At 41.9% G+C, this 20,981-nt stretch overlaps 1 protein-coding gene across 3 annotated transcripts in view; it reads right to left on the reverse strand.

Moving 5' to 3' along the window:
• Positions 1-6,122: 6,122 nt before the first annotated feature.
• The window catches only part of LOC122554117 (cAMP-dependent protein kinase catalytic subunit beta), a 197,368-nt gene continuing 182,509 nt past the window's right edge, over positions 6,123-20,981 (reverse strand). For all 3 annotated transcript variants that reach the window (XM_043698626.2, XM_087990385.1, XM_043698624.2), the window contains 4 exons: positions 20,124-20,219; positions 19,388-19,510; positions 17,388-17,552; positions 6,123-8,582 (listed from right to left, as the gene is read on the reverse strand). In XM_043698626.2, the coding sequence (XP_043554561.1) occupies positions 8,457-8,582; positions 17,388-17,552; positions 19,388-19,510; positions 20,124-20,219 (510 nt within the window). In that variant the 3' untranslated portion in view covers positions 6,123-8,456. The remainder of the gene's footprint in view (positions 8,583-17,387; positions 17,553-19,387; positions 19,511-20,123; positions 20,220-20,981) is intronic.

Consider the following 20,981-nt stretch of genomic DNA (forward strand, 5'->3'; position numbering starts at 1 on the left):
GTGTAGGAAATTTGGCTTAAATAGAACATCCTAGAAAATCTCAGGTCAGGCAGCATATTGTGGAGAGAGAAAAAAAACAAAGTTATTTTGAGTCGAATATGACTTTTTTCTGCTCAGCCAGCTGGACAAACAGAGTTTTTCCACCACATTATTCTTATTTCAGATTTCCAGCATCCACAGTATATTAGCAGCTAACTCACTACCACTTTGCTTTCAGGAATGCCTGACTTGCAGTAGTTCTGCTCTTTTTGTCGACAGGATTGGTCAGTCACTTTCACTCTGCTTTCATTGCTTCTCACTTCTCTCTTGTGGTTTGAGAAAGGTGTTTACCCTGACTCACTTTCGCAGCCTCAATGTCCTCCTCAGAGATTGTGTCAGCTCCATCTCTAACGTGAGTTTTGTCAGGACTCAATATTAACTACTTCTTTTTTGGCAGGCCTGCTGAGTTTTTCCATAGCTTTCGGTTCATATTTTGATTTTCCAACATCCACAGTACTTTGCTCTCAGTTGATTTTGTTGATGTAATTTCCTATCTGACTGGTTTAGAGTCATAGAACCATATTGCACGGATAGAGACCTTTTGGTCCAACTAGTCCACGCCAACCATAATCCCAAACTAAACTAGTACCACCTGCCTGAACTTGGCCCATATTCCTCCAAACATTTCTTATTCATGTAATAACTATAAGCAATCCAGAAGTAAATCTAGAAATAAACCTGAATCTCAGGAGCAGCTGCAAGATCCATGCTTCTCAGTCCACCAGTTTAGAGAATAAGGCGCAGTTGGACAAAAGTATAGCCATCAGTGGTAGAGCAGTTAAAATCGGGGATATGGCAAGCAAACATTTCATCCCATCTTTCATGATTTTGAGTGAAGTTTCTGGCTATGCAGTAGCGAGTTGCCAAATAAGGGGGATTACCTCATCAGCCCAGCTTTCCTCATTAATATTTGGCTTCCAATCTTACCAAAATGTTGAACAACTAGATGGTGAGAACTTGACATGGAAGTCAAAGCAGATACCTGGAGACACCAGGTCACCACTTGCAGCTAAGGGCCTCCTAGATGCATAGGAGCAGGTAGTATCTCAGGACATGATCCGCAGACATTAGCCACACACAACCCTTGTCCACGGACATTGTCAACTAGCATGTTAAAGACAATAAGATAGACAGTCACATGCATCTTAGCACTGGGAATAAATCAGCCTTCGTTGAACAAGTTACCTTGGAAGAAACAAGCACTTGAACGAAGTTGCCGTGTGGATCAGCAATGATTTAATTCAATGCTTGAGGGACTAAATGGCCTATAGCCATTGACAAAATGCTTGGAAATTATTTACCACTGCCACTGGGCTGCCCTTCGACATTTCTCAGAATCAAAACCACATGACTATTCATAACTGTCAGCATATTCACACATTTACTTATGGAAAGATGGCATTCTGACCTGCAGAGAAGATTAAATAAAAAGTTACACTCCAGAGGAAGTGCAATATAGCTCTTCATGGATTGACAAGTTAGCAATATAATACAAGATTGAGTTTGACCAGAATTGACAAAGTTTTATCACGACAAATACAGCTGTAACTAGTGTCACAAATTGGAATTTCCTACTTGAATGAAGCTTCATGTGTTATGAATTCATTGGGGGGAGAAAAGTACCTCAATTGACCTTCAGTGGCAACACATTTGTAGCTAAGCAAGATATTTTCACAAGGTGGTCAGATTGCCAAGGTGCCTCTCTAGGTTCTGGATCAGTGGTGATCAGAATCTGGATCAGATTCTGGATCAGTGGTGCTGGAAGAGCACAGCAATTCAGGCAGCATCCGAAAAGCTTCGAAATCGACGTTTCGGGCAAAAGCCCTTCATCAGGAATAGAGGCAGGGTGCCTGCAGAGTGGAGAGATAAATGAGACGGGGGTGGGGAGAAAGTAGCATAGAGTAAGAGCTTCAGGGCAGAGGAAATGACCTGGGAGTTGCAGTGGGAGAGAGACTCCCTGAGATTCTTGTAGAGAGAGGAGGAAAACTTCTTCAATCCTTGCAAGAGGATTCGCAGTAGGGTTAAAATCACCCCCACCCCCGTCTCATTTATCTCTCCACGCTGCAGGCACCCTGCCTCTATTCCTGATGAAGGGCTTTTGCCCGAAACGTCGATTTCGAAGCTTTTCGGATGCTGCCTGAATTGCTGTGCCCTTCCAGCACCACTGATCCAGAATCTGGTTTCCAGCATCTGCAGTCATTGTTTTTACCAAGGTGCCTCTCTAACCTTCCTAATGTCCCTGTTGTGAATGATATGAACTGCATAGTATTAACCCGTTCATTTTCAACTGTGTAACATTAAAGCAAGGTTCTGGCATTCATCTATTTAGACATAGTGTCAGTTGTAGTGCACAAAAAAGGTGAGGGGTTCACAGTTTTAGACAGTGAAAGTAATCACCAGCATTATTAGTTGTCTCCAAGTCCCATGAGCGTTCATTCCAAACCAGGTATGCCTCATTTAGAGATGCCATTACTCCCCCATTTGAAAAAAATACCACATAGAAACAGCGCAGAATTGAACCAAAGTTACCCCAGCATATCCACACATTTGATGATGGAAAGATGACATTCCGGCTTCCAGAGAAGTTTATTTAACAAAACGTTACACGAGAAGAAATGTAACAGCTTCTCATGGATTTACAAGATGACAATACTATACAACATTGAATCAGACCAGAAACTACAAAATTCTAGCAAAAATAAAGCAAAGGAAAAGTATTTCACAGGTGCATTGTAAAAATATATACCTCGTGCTATTTACAATCCAAATTGCTAAATGATTACATTCTGTGTAGAGATGCATGAAAGAAATTGGAAGCCTTTGAAAAGTGAATGTTAAGACATAAGCCAAAAATTCCACACACAGAATATAACACAAATGAAGAAACGGCCGAGGGACAGAAATCTAAAACAAGTGACATTCAGAAAAGAAAATGCCAGTATTATGGCCATTTGATCAGAGCTGAAAAGCTAAGGAGATTTCTTTTAGAGGGCAGAATTGGAGGGCAGCAGAGGGAGAGATTGACCTGGGGTCTGTTGCAGATGAGCTACTATGATGTGCAAGGATGGCACAAGGCAGAAGTGCATGACATACCATGACAGAAGGACTCCTGGGCAGATAAGCTACAAGCAGCAGCAGTCAGCTCACACAGCAACAGTGCTAATGAACAGAGGAAGAGCCTCAGTGAAAAAAAGTCTAACTATTACAAATGCCAGTGGTACAGTTGTGAACAGCAAACAACCAACAAAAAAGACAAATTAAACTACAGCTTCAAAAGTCCTAGCATTATTTAAATTTAATGTAAAATTAGCCATGGAGAACAAAACTCAATTTTACTTCTTTCATTTGTGGAATGTGGGCAACGATGTCACAATGGGATGTTTTTGAGCCACTTCACAGGACAGTTAAGAATCAATCCTGTTCATGTGGGACAAGAATTTCACATAGCTGCCCTTACCCACTCAAGCTTAAATTCTCTTCCAATTTGACACGCAATTCTAGGGAGAGAAAGAGACCCAATAATTAAATGTTAAGTTTTAACAATTTGAAGCAGTGCTTTCCAAACTTTTCACCAATCTGACTCTACTTTGAAACCTCAGAATTGGGCGACCTTTTTCACGGTGGGCTTCAGAATTGGAAGGTCTGCCCGTTAGGCCACGGCCTTCATATGAATGAGTTAAAGGTGACTGACAGCAGTCATCCTTCTTTCTGAACTCAATATCAGCATTTGTTGCCTGGGAGATTGCAACCTGGCTACAGAGGTTGGGGGGGGGGTGTTGCGACCCACAGTCTGGGAGGTTCTGATTTAAAGCCTTGCATATGATCTGTCACTCAAGATCACGTGATCTGTTCATGGCTCAAATTCCACATTCCCATCTCTACCAAATAATCTTTATTCTCCTGATCAATAAAAATCAATCCACCTCGGTCTAAACAATGATAGTAGATTCCAATGGGTTTGTTCTTGCAGCAGTGTCCAGTACCGGAGGACATAATCGCAGAATAAGGGCTCACGCATTTAAGGCAGATGATGGGGTATTCTGCTGAGGGGGCAGTGAACCGGTGGAATTCTTTACTGCAGAGGGCTGTTGAGGCTGGGTCAGTTCAGTATATTCAAGGCTGAGACATACAGATTTTAAATCAGAGAGTTGATCGTGGGTTATGAGAAAAAGGCAGGAAAGTGGAATTGAGGGTTATCAGATTAGCCATGATCTCATTGAATGGCGAAGCAGTCTCGATGGGTGGAATGGGCGAAAGTGAGGACTGCAGATGCTGGAGATTAGAGTGCTGCTGGAAAAGCACAGCAGGTCAGGAAGCATCTGAGGAGCAGGAATATCAACGTCTGGGGCAAAAGCCCTTCATCAAGACTCAATGGATGGAATAGCCTACTTCTGCTTCTATGTCTTCTGAATGCTCCCTCCACGACATTTGGAGACAAAGTTCTACAGCTTCACAACCCTTGGAAAAAATTTACTCTCAGCTCTGACGTAAAAGGGTGACACCTAATTTTAGAATAGCACGTCCTTTGCCCCAGGCCTACCTCCAACAGGAAAGATCCTTTCCACATCTACTTTGTCAAGACCATTCAGAATCCTATCCCCTTCTAAAAAGACACTCCTGACTCTTCCAGACTCCAATGGAAAGAAGCCCGGTCAGTGCGATCTAACCTCAAGGCAATGCCCTCATTGCAGGTATCAATATAGCAAAGCTCCTTTGAACTGCCTCCAACGTATTCAAATCCTTCCTTAAATAAGGAGATCAAAACTGCACACAGTATTCAAAATGTGGTCTCCGTAATGCTCCTTATAACTGAAGGAAAACATGCTTACGTTTATTTCCAATTCCTCTAGAATCACGGACAGCATCTCATTAGGCTTCTTGACTACTTTAGTACTTGCAATAATAACTTGAGTGTCATGGACTAGGATACCTAGTTATAACATGGGGGTTTAGATTAGAGTGGTGCTGGAAAAGCAGCATCTGAGGAGCAGTAAAATCAATGTTTTGGGCAAAAGCCCTTCATCAGGAATACAGGCAGAGAGCCTGAAGGGTGGAGAGATAAATGAGGGGAGAGTGGGGGTGGGGAGAAAGTAGCATAAATGGTTATAACATACCTAGTTATAACATAAATGACCCATACATAAATCCTGCATTTAATCTTTTAAAAAGTGCTCCTAAAGTCATTTCTAGATCTAATTTGTGAATTAACTGATCCAAATAGATACCACTACAGGAATTGGTAGCATATGTTTCATTCATTTTTTTTTAACTTCATTCAAGGGATGAGTGTATTGCTGGTAAGGCAGCATTTAATGCCCATCCCTAATTGTCCAGAGCAGTTGACAGTCAACCACATTGCTGTGGGTCTGGAATCACATGTAGGCCAGACCAAATAAGGATGGCAGATTTCATTCCCTAGAAGGACATTAGTGAACGAGATGAGGTTTTCCGACAATTGACAATGGACTTATAGCAGTCATTAGATTTTCAATTCCAGATTTTTATTGAATTCAAATTCCACCATCTGCCATGGAACGATTTGAACCCAGGATCCCAGAACATTATCTGGGTCTCTGAATTAACAATCCAGCGATAATACCACTAGGCTGAAGGGCATTACAGGATTCACAAGGTGGGAGCACCACCCATGAAGCAAACACTATCAATGGATGGAGGTGTGCTAACTAACAAGAAAAAAAATCCACTCTCTTTAGGCACACCAAATTCTCAAAGACACCTTGTTAATACAAGAAAGTCCAGCATGAGGAAATCCTGTGCCCTCTCGTTGTCACTTTCACTGCATTATCCACAAACAGTGCTACAACCACTTCTTACTTTAAAAAATATAAATAGCAAATCAAAGCTGATGTAAAACAGTGCTCATCAGACATCTACACAATGCTGATCAAAACTGATCTATTATAGAAATAAAATACCATGCTCCCCAGAAAAGAATGTAGTCATAGCAAGTAAAAACATTCTAATTTTAGACGTTTTCCCATGAACACAGTCTTCCAAAGGCTGGAGCACTACAAACATAGTAGCTGATTGTCCAAGCTTTAATAACATAAGCCAGTCAGTAATGTGATCTTCAGCGTTTATTAAAACCTTTAAGTCCATAAACGACAACAAAGTTACTGTAGAATTTATCGCATACAGCTAGCATACAACAGCATGTCCTCAGTCTAAATGAAATACAAAAAGATTTTAACATTTTCATACAAAGGAACTTTTAAATTTATTAATGTGACCTTACATTTCTTTAGTTACATAAAATCTGCTACAGCAAAGTATCTTATACTTCCCTTGCACATACAGGTAAATATGGGTGGATGAAAAAAACTGCTGTCAATGTCAGCCTCATAATGGACACTGGTGTGCAAATGTTTTGACAGCCAAGACGACAAACAGAATGTTTGATATTACAGCTCATACTGGTAATGCAAATGTCTAAAGGCCTTACTTCCATGAGTTCCCTTCAGGTTAAGAGGACATTGTGTCAATGTTTCCTTAGTGCTAACTCAAGCAAATACTCTGGTTCTAAGCCAAATCAAGTTGGTTTATTAAAATTCATTGCTTTCCTTTCCTGTATTTATCTGAACCAATCTGAATTCAGCCTGCTTCAGTACATAAGAAACCGTTTCAATTTAAACTGTTAGAGAGGTTTATTTCATATACATACATAAATATATAAATATATATAGATATATATATATGTGCGAGAGAAAGGAATCAGAATTGTGTGCTGTAAGTGTACAAATAAAACTAATCTGATTAAAATGAATTGGTTAAAAAAATGTTAGCGTGTACAGATCCACTGAATCCATAACCCATGATTTAACAACACTGAAATACATGAGGAAAAGTGCTTCAACGAGGATGTGAAAGCACTAGCCCTTTCCTGTAGCAACAGATTATGTCATTATATGACAATGCATCTACCTAGTAGCTGAGCCTAACACCTGCAAACTCTTAAGTTCTGTTCCCAGGGAGACAAACAAATATATATAAAAAATGGTAAAGATAGTGGAAACATGGCAGTTGTTACCTGTGTTAAGTATTTTGCAATGCATGTACCAAAGCACTAAAAATTATTAGTCTGAAAAGCTAATTATGGAGTGATTAATCTTTTAGCATTTGCCCAGATATCATTTCAGCATCACAACACTGTGCCTCAGAATCAAACACAATCCTGGCAGTGACCTTCTTTACTTATGCAGCATCTTAAAACAAAAATGGAGGACTGCAGCCCCACTGCATGCTCATATATAGTGCATTTGCTCACTATACTGTATACAGCTAACGACTGAATCCGTGCATAAAACCATTTACCTTGCCCTTTTAGAGTTTCTGATGTCAAATCATTACGATTAAAATAATTTCACGTCTCTAATCCCTGATAGAATCTGATGCCGCTATTTTTCTTCCTTTCAAAGCATACCACCTGTAACAGGAATCCTTCCTCCTTCCACTGTCCATCATCTAATAAGAACACGCAATGAAATTCGAGTTGTGTAGGATGGTTACCCCAACAACTGACTACGCTTTGACATGCTGGCGCAACACAGTTACGAATGATAGGGAGACAAAGCTAGTCTGAAGATTACCTGCTGGTAGCTTTACTCAGATGGTGTTCAGCAGACTGCAGCATCCGGTGAGTGTCAGGCCTGGATCCTGCCCAGATGAATACAAAAGAAATTGGGAAGGGCAGCTGAATTTGATAGTACAGGAGTATTCAAGGCACAGGCTCTGCATACCCTGCTCCAATCGTCCAATCAATTCTACCTTATTTTGGTCATGTCCGGGAGAACTTGCTTTTGTTCAGTCTATTTATAAATACACAGAGAACAAGTACTACTTCCAAAAAAAAAAATGCCAAAAATGCTGTCTAGGTTCTAGGAGTCTGCTTCTTAATTTCTACAAGGTAAGGTGTTCTAACAACTGTGACCTCTCAGACATGACAGACAGGAATTGTGGCTGCGAACACTAGAAGCAACGTTCAGCTTTCACTTTGGGCTAAGTCACACCAAGTGCAAAAAAATCCTGAAACACTTGCTCTAACTTTACACTTAAACAAAATGTTTCACTCTCTGCAAATTGCCGTTTTCAAAGGGGGGGGAAAAAACAAACTACATGACACAAAGGCAACTGCTGGAGAACAAAGGAAGGAAGGAAGGAAGGAAACAATAAGAAAGTGGTCTAGTTTTTGTGTCGTAGCACAGGTAGTGCTTTGCGTAAATGTGCCTGTGTATGAGGGCTGTGCTAACTGCACACATGAATTATGGCAAGAAGGACCTCAGCCTTGTGGAATGAAGAAACTAAGTAATTGTTTCGACGAATAAGATGGTTTCCGCTCCACCCCATCTGTTAGCAGAGTGCAAAGATCCCAAATACAAGCCCTGACGGTCTCTTTCTCTCTAAAAATCAGCAAATTCCTTAGCACATTTTTCGGTTAAAGAGACACGGATGTCTTCTTCTTCATAATCATCAAAATTGCTGGTGTCGCCTGGGCCTCTGCACTTTGGTATGAATGGAGCTTCCACCTGAAACAATATCAAAGTGTAAGAGGATGAGATAGACAAAGGTCACTGGAATGATAGCTCTGGAACAACAGTTCTACTGAGGCACACGTAAACCCACTGCAGTCACCAGACAAATTGTCTCCATCTACCAAACTGAAAAGCAAACACTAAAACAAAGCCACTCACCAACTGCATTGTTTACAGCCACAAATGGAAAGAACAAAGATAACATTTGTTAACAAAATTTTAAAATGTGCATGGTAGTATGCAAATGAACAATTCAGTTTGCCGGTGCTGGACTTGAGGATAAAACCTCAGTGAGAGGCAGTTGCAGCTCTTTCCATCTAACTCCTCAATTTCAGCATCCACCATGTGGTTTATTAATGTGAAGAAAGATTTCAGATTCCTGCGTCAGCTTCACTGTTGTGCCTTTGACTGTCTTTACCAGAATTAAAAATAATCTGTGAATTGGGACAATGTAAACCCATTACATGCAAGCAGCCAAGAGGAACAAGTCGTAGAAATTGGAAGGAGAGGGAATCAAATGTGTTGCAGAGGTGGTCAGGCATTTCAGACCTTTGGTTGCAATTCAGATAATGTGAAAAATACCCAGAAGCTTTTTCTATTTCATTGAAAATCTCTTCTTGCTCTAATTTCTGCAGTGTTCTACTGAGACCAAACACAAGTTGGAGGGACTGCATCGCTTTTTCTGAGGTATTTGACAACCTTCTTGTCTCAACATGGAGTTTGACACTTTCAGACCATGAAGTCAGCGCTACATTTTGATACAGGTTTGCCCTGTGTCTCTCATTTTCATGTTTTTGCTTTCAGTCAGAGTTTATCTTTATTCTGCTACTAACACTTATTCTGATTCTTTTTCTTTCTTTCTTCTCATCTCTCATGACCTTTTGTTCTGTAATAACTCTGATCAACTCTGATCTGTAATCTCCCTTGCTTCTACTTTTTTTGTTCTATTCTTGTTCCTCCCTACCTCCCCTTTTCAATTGGATAAACCACATCCGTTTCTATGTTTCCCTTCAGAGTCATACCGGACTCAAAATGTTAACTGTTTCTCTCTCTGTAGATACTGCCAGATCTGTGTTTCCCTAGCACTTTTTTTATTTCCGATGTCCCAAAACCAGCAAAATTTTGCCTTTGCTTATTTCTTTAAAATTAGATTTGAAGAATCCTGAACTGACAAAATAGCCCCCAGTATGTACCATCAAATCTGCTTTCTATGGTTCACATGATTTGTGGACCTGGATAAAACTGGAACTGCAAAATCACCTCACTGAATGCCAGATCATGGGCTCCAAATGAAAAACAAAAGGGTTGTCAATTTTGGGAAATTAGTTTGAGTATTCCTTGTGGAATGGAATCAAAAAGAATCTGCAATATGTCAGACTTTCCCAGTGACAAACTTATGACTTCTTCCAATTCCTGAGATTGCTTGCCCGACTGCCTGGAGTCTGAAGCGAAATGGGCTCCCACTCACCTAGCTACCTTAAGCAGTAAAGAAAATACATGGTGCACAGTCAGATCAGACTCCTTTTATGATCTACTTATACTTTTGAAAAAAGTGGTTTTGTGCAAAATATGCATGGTATGGGCTTGTGGGAAGGGAAGGGGTGGTCACTGTAAGTAAGTTAAACCAAAGTGTAAGAGGATGAAGTAAGACTGATAAATAAACTGCATTTTCTTCAATATAAGAGGCCTGACAGAAGGGTAGATGAACATGGGACTGGGATATCAGCTCTATTACAGAAATGTGGTTCAGGGAGGGGCAGGACTGGCACCTTAATAACCCAGGGTACAGATACTATAAGAAGGAATAGAAAGGGGAGAGGGGGCAAGGGAGGAAGGGGAGTGGCGTTTTTGGTTAAGCACAACATTACAGTTGTATTTAGGAAGAATATTCCTGGGAGAATGCCCAGTGAAGTCATATGGGTGGAACTGAGAAATAAGAAAGGGATGACCTTACTTTCAGTCCCCCAATAGTCAGCCGGAAATTGAGGAGTAAACATGTCAGGAGATCTCAGATAAGTTTGTAATGGTAAGGATTTTAACTTCCCAAACATAGATTGGGACTGCAATAGTGTTAATGGAGAGGAATTTATTAAGTATGTAATTTTAAGAATTAAGAATTTTCTTATTCAATATGGACGTATCTCTGGATGTAAGTTTGCTCACTGAGCTCAGTGAGCAAATTTGCATCCAGACCCTCAGCCTGAACTACAAATGGATGTACCTACTAGAGAAGGAGCAAAACTTGATCTTCTCTTGGGAAATAAGACAGGGCAGGTGACTAAGATGTCAATGGGGGAGCACTTTGGGACAAGTGATCATAATTCTATTAGTTCTAAAATAGTTATGGAAAGGAATAGACCTGATCTAAAAGCTGAAGTTGTAAATTGACGATATTAAGCAGGAAACTTCAAAAGTTGATTGGGGGAGGCGTGCACAGGTAAAGGGATGGTTGAAAAGTGGCAGGCCTTCAAGAATGAGATTATGAGACAGTATGTTCCTGTTAGTGCAAAGGGCAGGATTGGCAGGTGTAGGGAATGCTGGATGACTACTTAAATTAAGGCTCTGGTTAAGAAAAATGAAGCGGCACATGTCAGATATAGACAGCTGTGACTAAGTGAATCCCAAGAAGAGTATAAGGGCAGTAGGAGTACATTTCAGAGTGAAATCAGGAGGGCAAAAAGGGGACAGGAGATACCTTTAGCAAACAGGGTTAAGGAGAACCTGAAGAAATTCTACAAATATATGAAGAGAATAGGCCACTTAAAGACCATGAGGCTGTCTATGTGTGGAACAGCAGGAGATTGAGGGGTGGCATGGTGACTCAGTGGTTAGCACTGCTGCCTCAGCGCCAGGGACCCAGGTTTGATTCCAGCCTTGGGTGACTGTGTGGAGTTTGCACATTCTCCCAGTGTCTGCATGGGTTTCTTCCAGGTGCTCCAGTTTCCTCTCACTATCTAAAGATGTGCAGATCAGGTGCATTGGCCATGCTAAATTGCCTGTAGTGTTATGTGCATTAGTCAGGGGTAAATATAGGATAGGGGAATGATTCTGGGTGGGTTACTCTTCGGAGGGTTGTGTGGACTTGTTGGGCTGAAGGACCTGTTTCCATACTGTAGGGAATCTAATCTAATCTAATCATTGGTGAGATACTAAACAAATATTTTGCTTCAGTATTTATTGTGGAGCAGGACATGGAAGTTAGGGAACTTGAGAAGATAAATAGTGATGTCTTGAAAAGTGTCCATATTACAGAAGAGGTGGTGCTGTAGGTCTTAAAATGCATAAAATAGATAAAGCCTGGGACCTGATCGAGTATATCCCAGAAAGTTGCGGGGAGCTAGGGAAGAGATTGCTGGGCCCTTGCTAAGATATTTGTATCAGTGATAGTCACAACTGCTGGAAGACTGTAAGGTGACTCATGTTGTACCATTATTTAAGAAATGCTGTAAAGAAAAACCAGGGAACTACAGACCGGTGAGCCTGACGATAGTGGTAAGTAGTTGGAGAGAATTCCAAGGAACAGGATTTACATGCATTTTGAAAGGCAAGGACTGATTAGGGATAGTCAACATGGCTTTGTGTGGGGGAGAAGGTGTCTCACTAACTTGGCAACCGAGAAGATTGATGCAGACAGAATGGTAGATGTTGTCCAAATGGAGTTCAGCGTGGCATCCAATAAGATTCTGCATGGTACACTACTTAGCAAGGTTAGATCACATGCAATCTAGGACAACTAGCCAATAGGACTGGCTTGAAGGTAGGAGACAGAGGATGGTGGTAGAGGACTGTTTTTAGACTGGAGATCGGTCATCGTGAATGATTATGATGTGGTAGGCATCACCGAGACGTGGTTGCAGGGGGTTCAGGACTGGCAGTTAAACACCCAAGGATTTACAACCTATTGCAAAGACAGGGAGGTAGGCAGAAGGGGCGGGGTTGCCTTGTTAGTTAAGAATGAAATTAAATCTATGGCACTGAATGACATAGGGTCTGAGGATGTGTGGATGGAGTTGAGGAACCACGAAGGCAAAAAAAACCATAATGGGAGTTATGTACAGACCTGACAACAGTCAGGACCAGGGGTGCAAAATGTATTGGGAAATAGATAGGGCATGTCAGAAAGGCAAGGTCACAGTGATCATGAGGGACTTCAATATGCAGGCGGACTGGGTGAATAACGTTGCCGTGAATTCAAAGAAAGGGAATTGATGAAATGCTTACAGGATGGCTTTTTGGAACAGTTTCTGATGGAGCCCAAAAGGGACCAGGCTATTCTGAACTTAGTGCTATGTAATGAGCCAAACATTATGCAAGATCTTAAAGTAAGGAGCACTTAGGGGGCAGCGGTCATGATATAGTCGAGTTCAGTCTGCAGTTTGAAAGAGAGAAGGAAAATTGGATGTAACGGTTTACAGTTAAATAAAGGTAATTACAGGGACACGAGAGAGGAACTGACTAAAATTAACTGGAAGCAGAGCCTAGCGGGGAAGACAGGGCAGCAATGGCAAGAGTTTCATGGCTGACAAAAGTAGTAAGGAAATGTATCAAATAAAAAGAGAGAGGCTATAAAGTGGCCAAGAGCACTGGGAAACCAGAAGATTGGGAAGGCTACAAAAACAAACAGGACAACAAAGAGAGAAATAAGGAAGGAGAGGATCAAATATGAAGGTAGGTAGCCAACAATATCAGAAATGATAGCAAAATTTTCTTTCAATAAATAAGAAATAAATGAGGGGCAGAAGTAGAAATTCGGCTGGACCAAATTGATGCAGGAAGGCTGGTGATGGGAGATAAGGAAATGGCTGAAGAACTTAATAAGCACTTTATGTCAGTCTTCACATTGGAAAACATGAATAATATCTCAACAATTATGGGGAGTCAAGAGGCACAGTTGAGTATGGTAGCCATTACAAAAGAGAAAGTGCTAGAAAAGCTAAAAGGTCTAAAAATTGATAAATCTCCTGGCCCTGATGGGCTACATCCTCGAGTTAGAGTCATAGAGATGTACAGCATGGAAACAGATCCTTCGGTCCAACCCGTCCATGCCGACCAGATATCTCAACCCAATCTAGTCCCACCTGCCAGTACCCGGCCCCTATCCTTCCAAACCTTTCCTATTCATATACCCATCCAAATGCCTCTTAAATGTTGCAATTGTACCAGCCTCCACCACATCCTCTGGCAGCTCATTCCATACTCATACCACCCTGCGTGTGAAAGTTGCCCCCTAGGTCTCTTATATCTTTGCCCTCCCCATCCCAGGGAAAAGGCTTTGCCTATTTACCCTATCTCTGTCCCTCATAATTTGGTAAAACTTCATAAGGTCACCCCTCAGCCTCCGACACTCCAGGGAAAACAGCCCCAGCCTGTTCAGCCTCTCCCTGTAGCTCAAATCCTCCAACCCTGGCAACAACCTTGTAAATCTTTTCTGAACCCTTTCAAGTTTCACAACATCTTTCCGATAGGAAGGAGACCAGAATTGCAAGCAATATTCCAACAGTGGATGAACCAATGTCCTGTACAGCCACAACATGACCTCCCAATTCCTGTACTCAATACTCTGACCACTAAAAGAAAGCATACCAAACACCACCTTCACTATCCTATCTACCTGCGACTCCACTTTCAAGGAGCTATGAACCTGTAAGCCAAGGTCTCTTTGTTCAGCAACACTCCTTAGGACCTTACCATTAAGTGTATAAGTTCTGCTAAGATTTGCTTTCCCAAATTGCAGCACCTCACATTTATCTGAATTAAACTCCATCTGCCACTTCTCAGCCCATTGGCCCATCTGGTCAAGATCCTGTTGTAATCTGAGGTGACCCTCTTCGCTGTCCAATACACCTCCAATTTTGGTGTCATCTGTAATCTTACTAACTATACCTCTTATGCTCACATCCAAATCATTTATGTAAATGACAAAAAGTCGAGGACCCAGCACCGATCCTTGTGGCACTCCACTGGTCACAGGCCTCCAGTCTGAAAAACAACCTTCCACCACCACCCTCTGTCTTCTACCTTTGAGCCAGTTTTGTATCCAAATGGCTAGTTTTCTTGTATTCCATGAGATCTAACCTTGCTAACCAGTCTCCCATGGGGAACTTTATCAAATGTCTTACTGAAGTCCATATAGATCACATCTACCACTCTGCCCTCATCAATCCTCTTTGTTACTTCTTCAGAGGAAATAGCAGAGGCATTGATTGTGATCTTTCAAAAGTCTCTGGAGTCAGGGCAAGTCCAAGATGATTGGAAAATCGCTGTTGTAACCATCTTGTTCAAGAAAGGATCAAGACAAAAGATGGAAAATTATAGGCCATTTAGCCTAACCTCAGTTGTTGGTAAAAGTCTAGAATCCATCGTCCAGGATGAGATTTCTAAATTCCTGGAAGAGCAGGGTCAAATTAAAACAAGTTAGCAATATCTAGATATTATCTATCTAGACTTCCAAAAGGCCTTCGATGAGGTGCCTCACAGGAGGCTATTAAGTAATGTGAGGGATCATGGTGTTGGAGGTGAGCTACTGGCATGGATTGAAGGTTGGCTGTCTGACAGAAGGCAGAGATTTGGGATAAAAGGTTCTTTTTTTGGAATGGCAGTTAGTGACAAATGGTGTCCCGCAGAGTTCAGTGTTGGGGCCGCAGCTGTTTGCGTTATACATTAATGATCTGGAAGTAGGGACTGGGGGCATTCTGGCGAAGTTTGCCAATGGTACGAAGTTAGGTGGACAGGCAGGTAGTTCTGAGGTGGGAAGGCTGCAGAAAGATTTAGACAGTTTAGGAGAGTGGTCCAGGAAATGGCTGATGATATTCAACGTAACCAAACACAAGGTGTTGCACTTCAGCAAAAAAGAATACAGGCATGAACTATTTTCTAAATGGTGAGAAAATCCATAAAGCCAAAGTATAAAGGGATCCGGGAGTGTTGCCCAGGATTCTCTCAAGGTTGACTTGCAGGTTGAGTCCGTGATTAAGAAAGCGAATGTAATGTTGTTATTTAACTCAAGAGGGTTAAAATATAAAAGTAGCGATGTGCTTCTCAGACTTTATAAAACTCAGGTTAGGCCCCATTTAGAATACAGTGTCCAATTCTGGGCCCCACACCTCGAAGGACATACCGGCACCGGAGCGTGTCCAGCGGAGATTCTCACGGATGATTCCTGGAATGTTAGGCCTAACATACAATGAATGGCTGAGGATCCTGAGATTGTATTCATTAGAGTTTAGAAGGTTGAGGGGAGATCGAATAGAAACTTACAAGATAATGCAGGGTGGACGCTGGGAAGTTGTTTCTGTTAGGTGGGGAGACTAGGACTGGTAGGCACAACCTTAAAATTAGAGGGGGTCAATTTACAACGCAAATGAGGAGACATTTCTTCAGCCAGAGTGTGATGTGCCTGTGGAATTCATTGCCACAAAGCGCAGTGGAAGCCGGGATGTTGAATGTCTTCAAGCCAGAGATTGATGAATTCTTAATCTCACAAGTAATTAAGGGCTACGGGAAGAGTGCGGGTAAGTGGAGTTGAAATGCCCAACAGCCATGATTAAATGGCGGAGTGGACTTAATGGGCCGAATGATCTTACTTCCACTCCTATATCTATGGTCTTATAAACAGTGTGTCACAAGGACAGGTGCTGGGTTCACTGTCACTTATATAAATGATTTGGATGTGAAAAAAGGAGGTACATTTAGCAAGTTTGCAGATGACACCAAAATTGGCGGTATAGCAGACAGTGAAGAGTACAATGTGTACTTGATCAGATGGGCCAATGGGCTGAGGAGTGGCAGTTGGAGGTTAAGTTGGATAATTGTGTGATGTTACACTTTGACAAGGAAAATCAGGGCAGGCCTTATACACTCAATGGTAAGGTCCTGGGGAGTGTTGCCAAACAAAGAGACCCTGGAGTGCAGGTGCATAGTTCCTTCAAAGTGGATTCATCAGTAAATAGGGTATTGACGGCAACATTTGGCATGCTTGCCTTTATTGGTCAATGCATTGAATTGGGATGTCATATTGTGGTTGTACAGGACATTGGTGAGGCCACTTTTGGAATATTGCATTGAATTCTGGTCTCCCTGCTATAGGAAAGATGTGAAACTTGAAAAGGTTCAGAAAAGACTTAGAGGAATGTTGCTGAATTTGGAGGGTTTGAGCTATAGGGTGAGGCTGAATGGGCTGGGGCTATTTTCACTGGTGCAGAGGTTGAGGGGTGATCTTATAGAGGTTTATAAAATCATAGGGTGAATAACCAAGGTCTTTTTCCCCAGGGTAGGAGAGTCCAAAATTCAAAGGCATAGGTTTCAGGTGAGAGGGGAAAGATTTAAAAGGCACTTAAGGGGTAACTTTTTCACACAGGGTGGTGCATGTCTGGAACAACCTGCCAGAGGAAATGGTGGAGGCTGGTACAATTACAATACTTAAGAAGCATATGGATGGGTACATGAGTAGGAAGGGTTTGGAGGGATATGGGCCAAGTGCTGATAAATGGGACGAGATCAGTTTCGGATATCCGGATGGAACAGACAAGTTGGACTGAAGGCTCTGTTTCTGTGCTGTACGTCTCTATGATCTGAAACCCACTGCCCTGGAGGGTGATTGAAACAGGGGTGATGAATAATTTCAAATGGAAATTGGATAGGCATTTGAAGTAAATAAATTTGCAGCCTTCAGGGATCGGACAGGTAAAAGAGGATGGGTGCACAATGAGAATTAATGCACAAGTCATACTTGTGGCCCAAGCATCTGCTAGATTTACTAATTTAGTCGAACATTTTTAAAAAGAAAATCAGGACACCTACCTTCCTCTGGTAAATAGCAATCCAATCTGTAGTGGCAAACCACTTGTGGTTCTTAATGTCATTCACACCGTTTTTGAGGTTCCCATATCGTTTGGTCAGATCTACCTGAAGCAAATTTCGCAACAGGTCTTTCAGGTCTGAACTGAAGTGAGAAGGGAACCGCACCTGAATAAACAAAGCAAGCCAGTCAGTATTTTGAGAGTAGAAGTAATAATATAAGACCACAAGACATAGGAGTGGAAGTAAGGCCATTCGGCCCATTGAGTCCACTCCGCCATTCAATCATGGCTGATGGGCACTTCAACTCCACTTCCCCACATTCTCCCTGTAGCCCTTAATTCCTTGTGACATCAATATGATTCAAACCACTATAAATGCCGAGGAAAGATCACAAAAGCACTTCACAGGAGGCTCCCAAGCACTAAGGATGTCACCTAGACAGGGGACGAAACGTCTGCAACACAAATTCCCAGCTCGGCGAACAGAACCACAACAACGAGCACCCGAGCTACAAACCTTCGCACAAACTTTGAAGTAATAATATGACTTTAAAACAGCGCATCTCAATACATTCCTTGGAATTTTAGGTGACCAGTTACAACGCAGTTTTCACAAATAGGAAAACTGCAACTTTCATTCACCTCACAGCAGGAAAGTCCAGCTGGAATTTAAGTCCGTTTTTAAAAAATACATTTGAATCTTTGAGAATCAAAGTAACCTTGCCTTGCCCATGTGTACAAAAGATTAGTCCTGGGAGTGCCTTCAGATCTCTATCCAATGGTTGAAGCAGAGACTTTCAGCATCAGCAGTGATGAAACACAGACTATGGTATAACACTGTAAAACTATACCAATATGCAGGTAGCAGCATTTTGTTTACTGAAATTCAGATTCCAGGCCTGCTGCATGTTTCAAAGCATTATTAGTTGAAAAAATGATAAGTTACTTGGGCAAATATGGACTGATTAAAGAAAATGGCAGATATTAAGGGAATTTGTGTTTAACCGAGCTGTTTGTGATTTTTGATGAGAGGATTGACGATAGCAATGTTGCTGATGTGCACCATGGATTTCATAAAGGCATTTGATAATGTGCCACACAACAGCAGGGTTTGTTGAAGGGTGAATGCCAGGCCAGGATACTGGAGAAGTTTTTGAGAGTCTTTAAATAGAGCTGCAGATCTGATGTCCATCTGAACTGAGACATGAGACTTGGTTTTGCAATTCGTTTGCAAGATTACAATGGAGACAATGTACCAGATGCTCAGCAGGGTCATAATGCTGTGGAATGAAGCCTGATCGTACTAAGTTAGGTGACAGTGCTGCTAACTGAGTTAAGCTGACCCTCAATGGACCTGGACACTTTGTAAAATTACACTCAATATCCTCAAAACTATTTGTAAATGGGGATCCAGAGGATAGAAGGCAATATATTTCCAAGTAAATTTCATAGTTGAGAAACTTCTCAGGAGCTAAATTACTACCCCAGACACCAACTTCTGAAAGAAGCCACTTAAAGGTGAATTTACTGACCTTAGTAAATTAGGGCCAGTGAGTACAGCAATTGGCAGATTTTGGGATGAGGGTGTCACAGACGGAACATTTCCTCGCATGGCCAAGTGAATCTTTATTTCCCCCCTTCCCTTCCATGTGTAATCCAGGATAGAGAGTGCTGACAAATAAATCACTGGCGTCAGTGAGGAGCAAGAAGCTTCCTTCACCTGAACACTTTCCAGTAGGAACTATTGAACGGCTATTAGGAGCTATCATGGTAGCCAACTGTCACATCCACTTCAGTGTACCCATTCAACCACTAGGGGGATTAAGAGAACACTTCTGAAGGTTAATTGGTATTAGTGAGAGAGACACGAAAAAGACAAAGTGACACATGAGTACCCCAAAGACAAATTCCTGCTAAACCAACAATACAAAATGGAAGAATGAGAGGTATTCTACAAAATATGCATTCTTTTGCATATTTGTTAAGTTCATCAAACTTTACCTTTCCAGAGACAATCTTTTCATAGATCTGTATAGGCTGGTCTGCAAAGAATGGAGGGTACCCAGCTGCCATTTCATAGATGAGAACTCCCAGTGCCCACCAATCCACTGCTTTGTTGTAGCCCTACAAAATGAAAATAAGCACATTCCAGTATACAACACAAAGAACTTGGTCTACAGCACCAATATAATTTCCCCCAAATAGATAAACACTTTGAAAGTTCAACTGTGATTACACTGTGCCAAAGACACACTCAGGAATTCCTGGAGGCCTGGCATTCAAACCAGAACTCCATTAACAAACATATCGATTTGGACCCCATTTACCAACCTCTCAGAAATAGAACCGGAAGCAATATCACCCACCAAACAGATATAAATAGCAAGCGGGGCAGAACACCAGTACTTCATCAGAGGCTTACTGATGATGTTACCTAGCACGGTGACAAAACATCTGAGAACTAATCTAACCAGCTCAGCGAGCAAACTCACAACCTGATCCACAAGCTGAGCTACAAATCTTCTCCGAAATTGCAGAGAGAAACATGCCTAGATGAAGAAAAGCTTATAAAAGAAAAGCTTAAACTAACACTGGGGCACATCACCTCACTCAAACGTGCTCAGGCACCTCAAACAGAATTTCTTATTGAAACTTTATTGCACTGGTGCTGTATTCAATGCCAATACTGTAAGGAAGGTTTATTGATATTCAAAGATCCATCTTATCACAGGTTTACCTTGCTGAGAATAATCTCTGGAGCCAAATATTCTGGGGTTCCACAAAGTGTCCAAGTTCTTCCCTTTACCCTTTTCGCGAAACCAAAATCTGTGACCTATAAAAGATTAAAATTATATTGTTTTTATTTTAGATTAGATTAGATTCCCTACAGTGTGGAAACAGACCCTTTGGCCCAACCAGTCCACACGACCCTCCGAAGAGTAACCCACCCAAACCCATTTCCCTCTGACTAATGCACCTAACACTATGGGGCAATTTAGCATGGCCAATTCACCTGACCTGCACATCTTTGGACAGTGGGAGGAAACCGGAGCACCCGGAGGAAACCTACGCAGACATGGAGGGAATGTGCAAACTCCACACAGACAGTCACCCGAGACTGGAATTGAGCCTGGGTCCCTGGTGTTGTGAGGCAGCAGTGCTAACCACTGAACCACTGCGCTACCCCAAAATTCATTCATGGGTTAAGGACATCGCTGGCTACGTCAGCATTTGTTGCCCATTCCTAATTGCCCAGAGGCTCATTGAGAGTCAACTACAGAGGAACCTTGATTATCCGGGTATCAGATTATCCAAAGGAGATCTCGAGGTCCCAACAGAACATTACATCAAAGAGCTGTTTCAGCCCTGACGCATCTTTTATTTACAGGTACAATGATTAAAAATCTCGGCTCACTGAAATGCTGCCGAGAACAGTCCTGGACATCAATGGGAGCCCAGGCACCGTCTCCAAATGACTGACCTCCTGCCCTCTCTCTCTCTCTCTCTCCCCCCCCCACACACTTCCCCTGGACCTTTACATAGGGGTGCACCCTAACCCCCAGGAAATGAAGGGGAAGAAATAGAGCACAGAACA

The sequence above is a fragment of the Chiloscyllium plagiosum genome, unplaced genomic scaffold (genome assembly GCF_037043375.1).
Source record: "Chiloscyllium plagiosum isolate Xiang-an unplaced genomic scaffold, Cpla_swu_hap1 HiC_scaffold_9, whole genome shotgun sequence".
NCBI classification, from domain to species: domain Eukaryota; kingdom Metazoa; phylum Chordata; class Chondrichthyes; order Orectolobiformes; family Hemiscylliidae; genus Chiloscyllium; species Chiloscyllium plagiosum.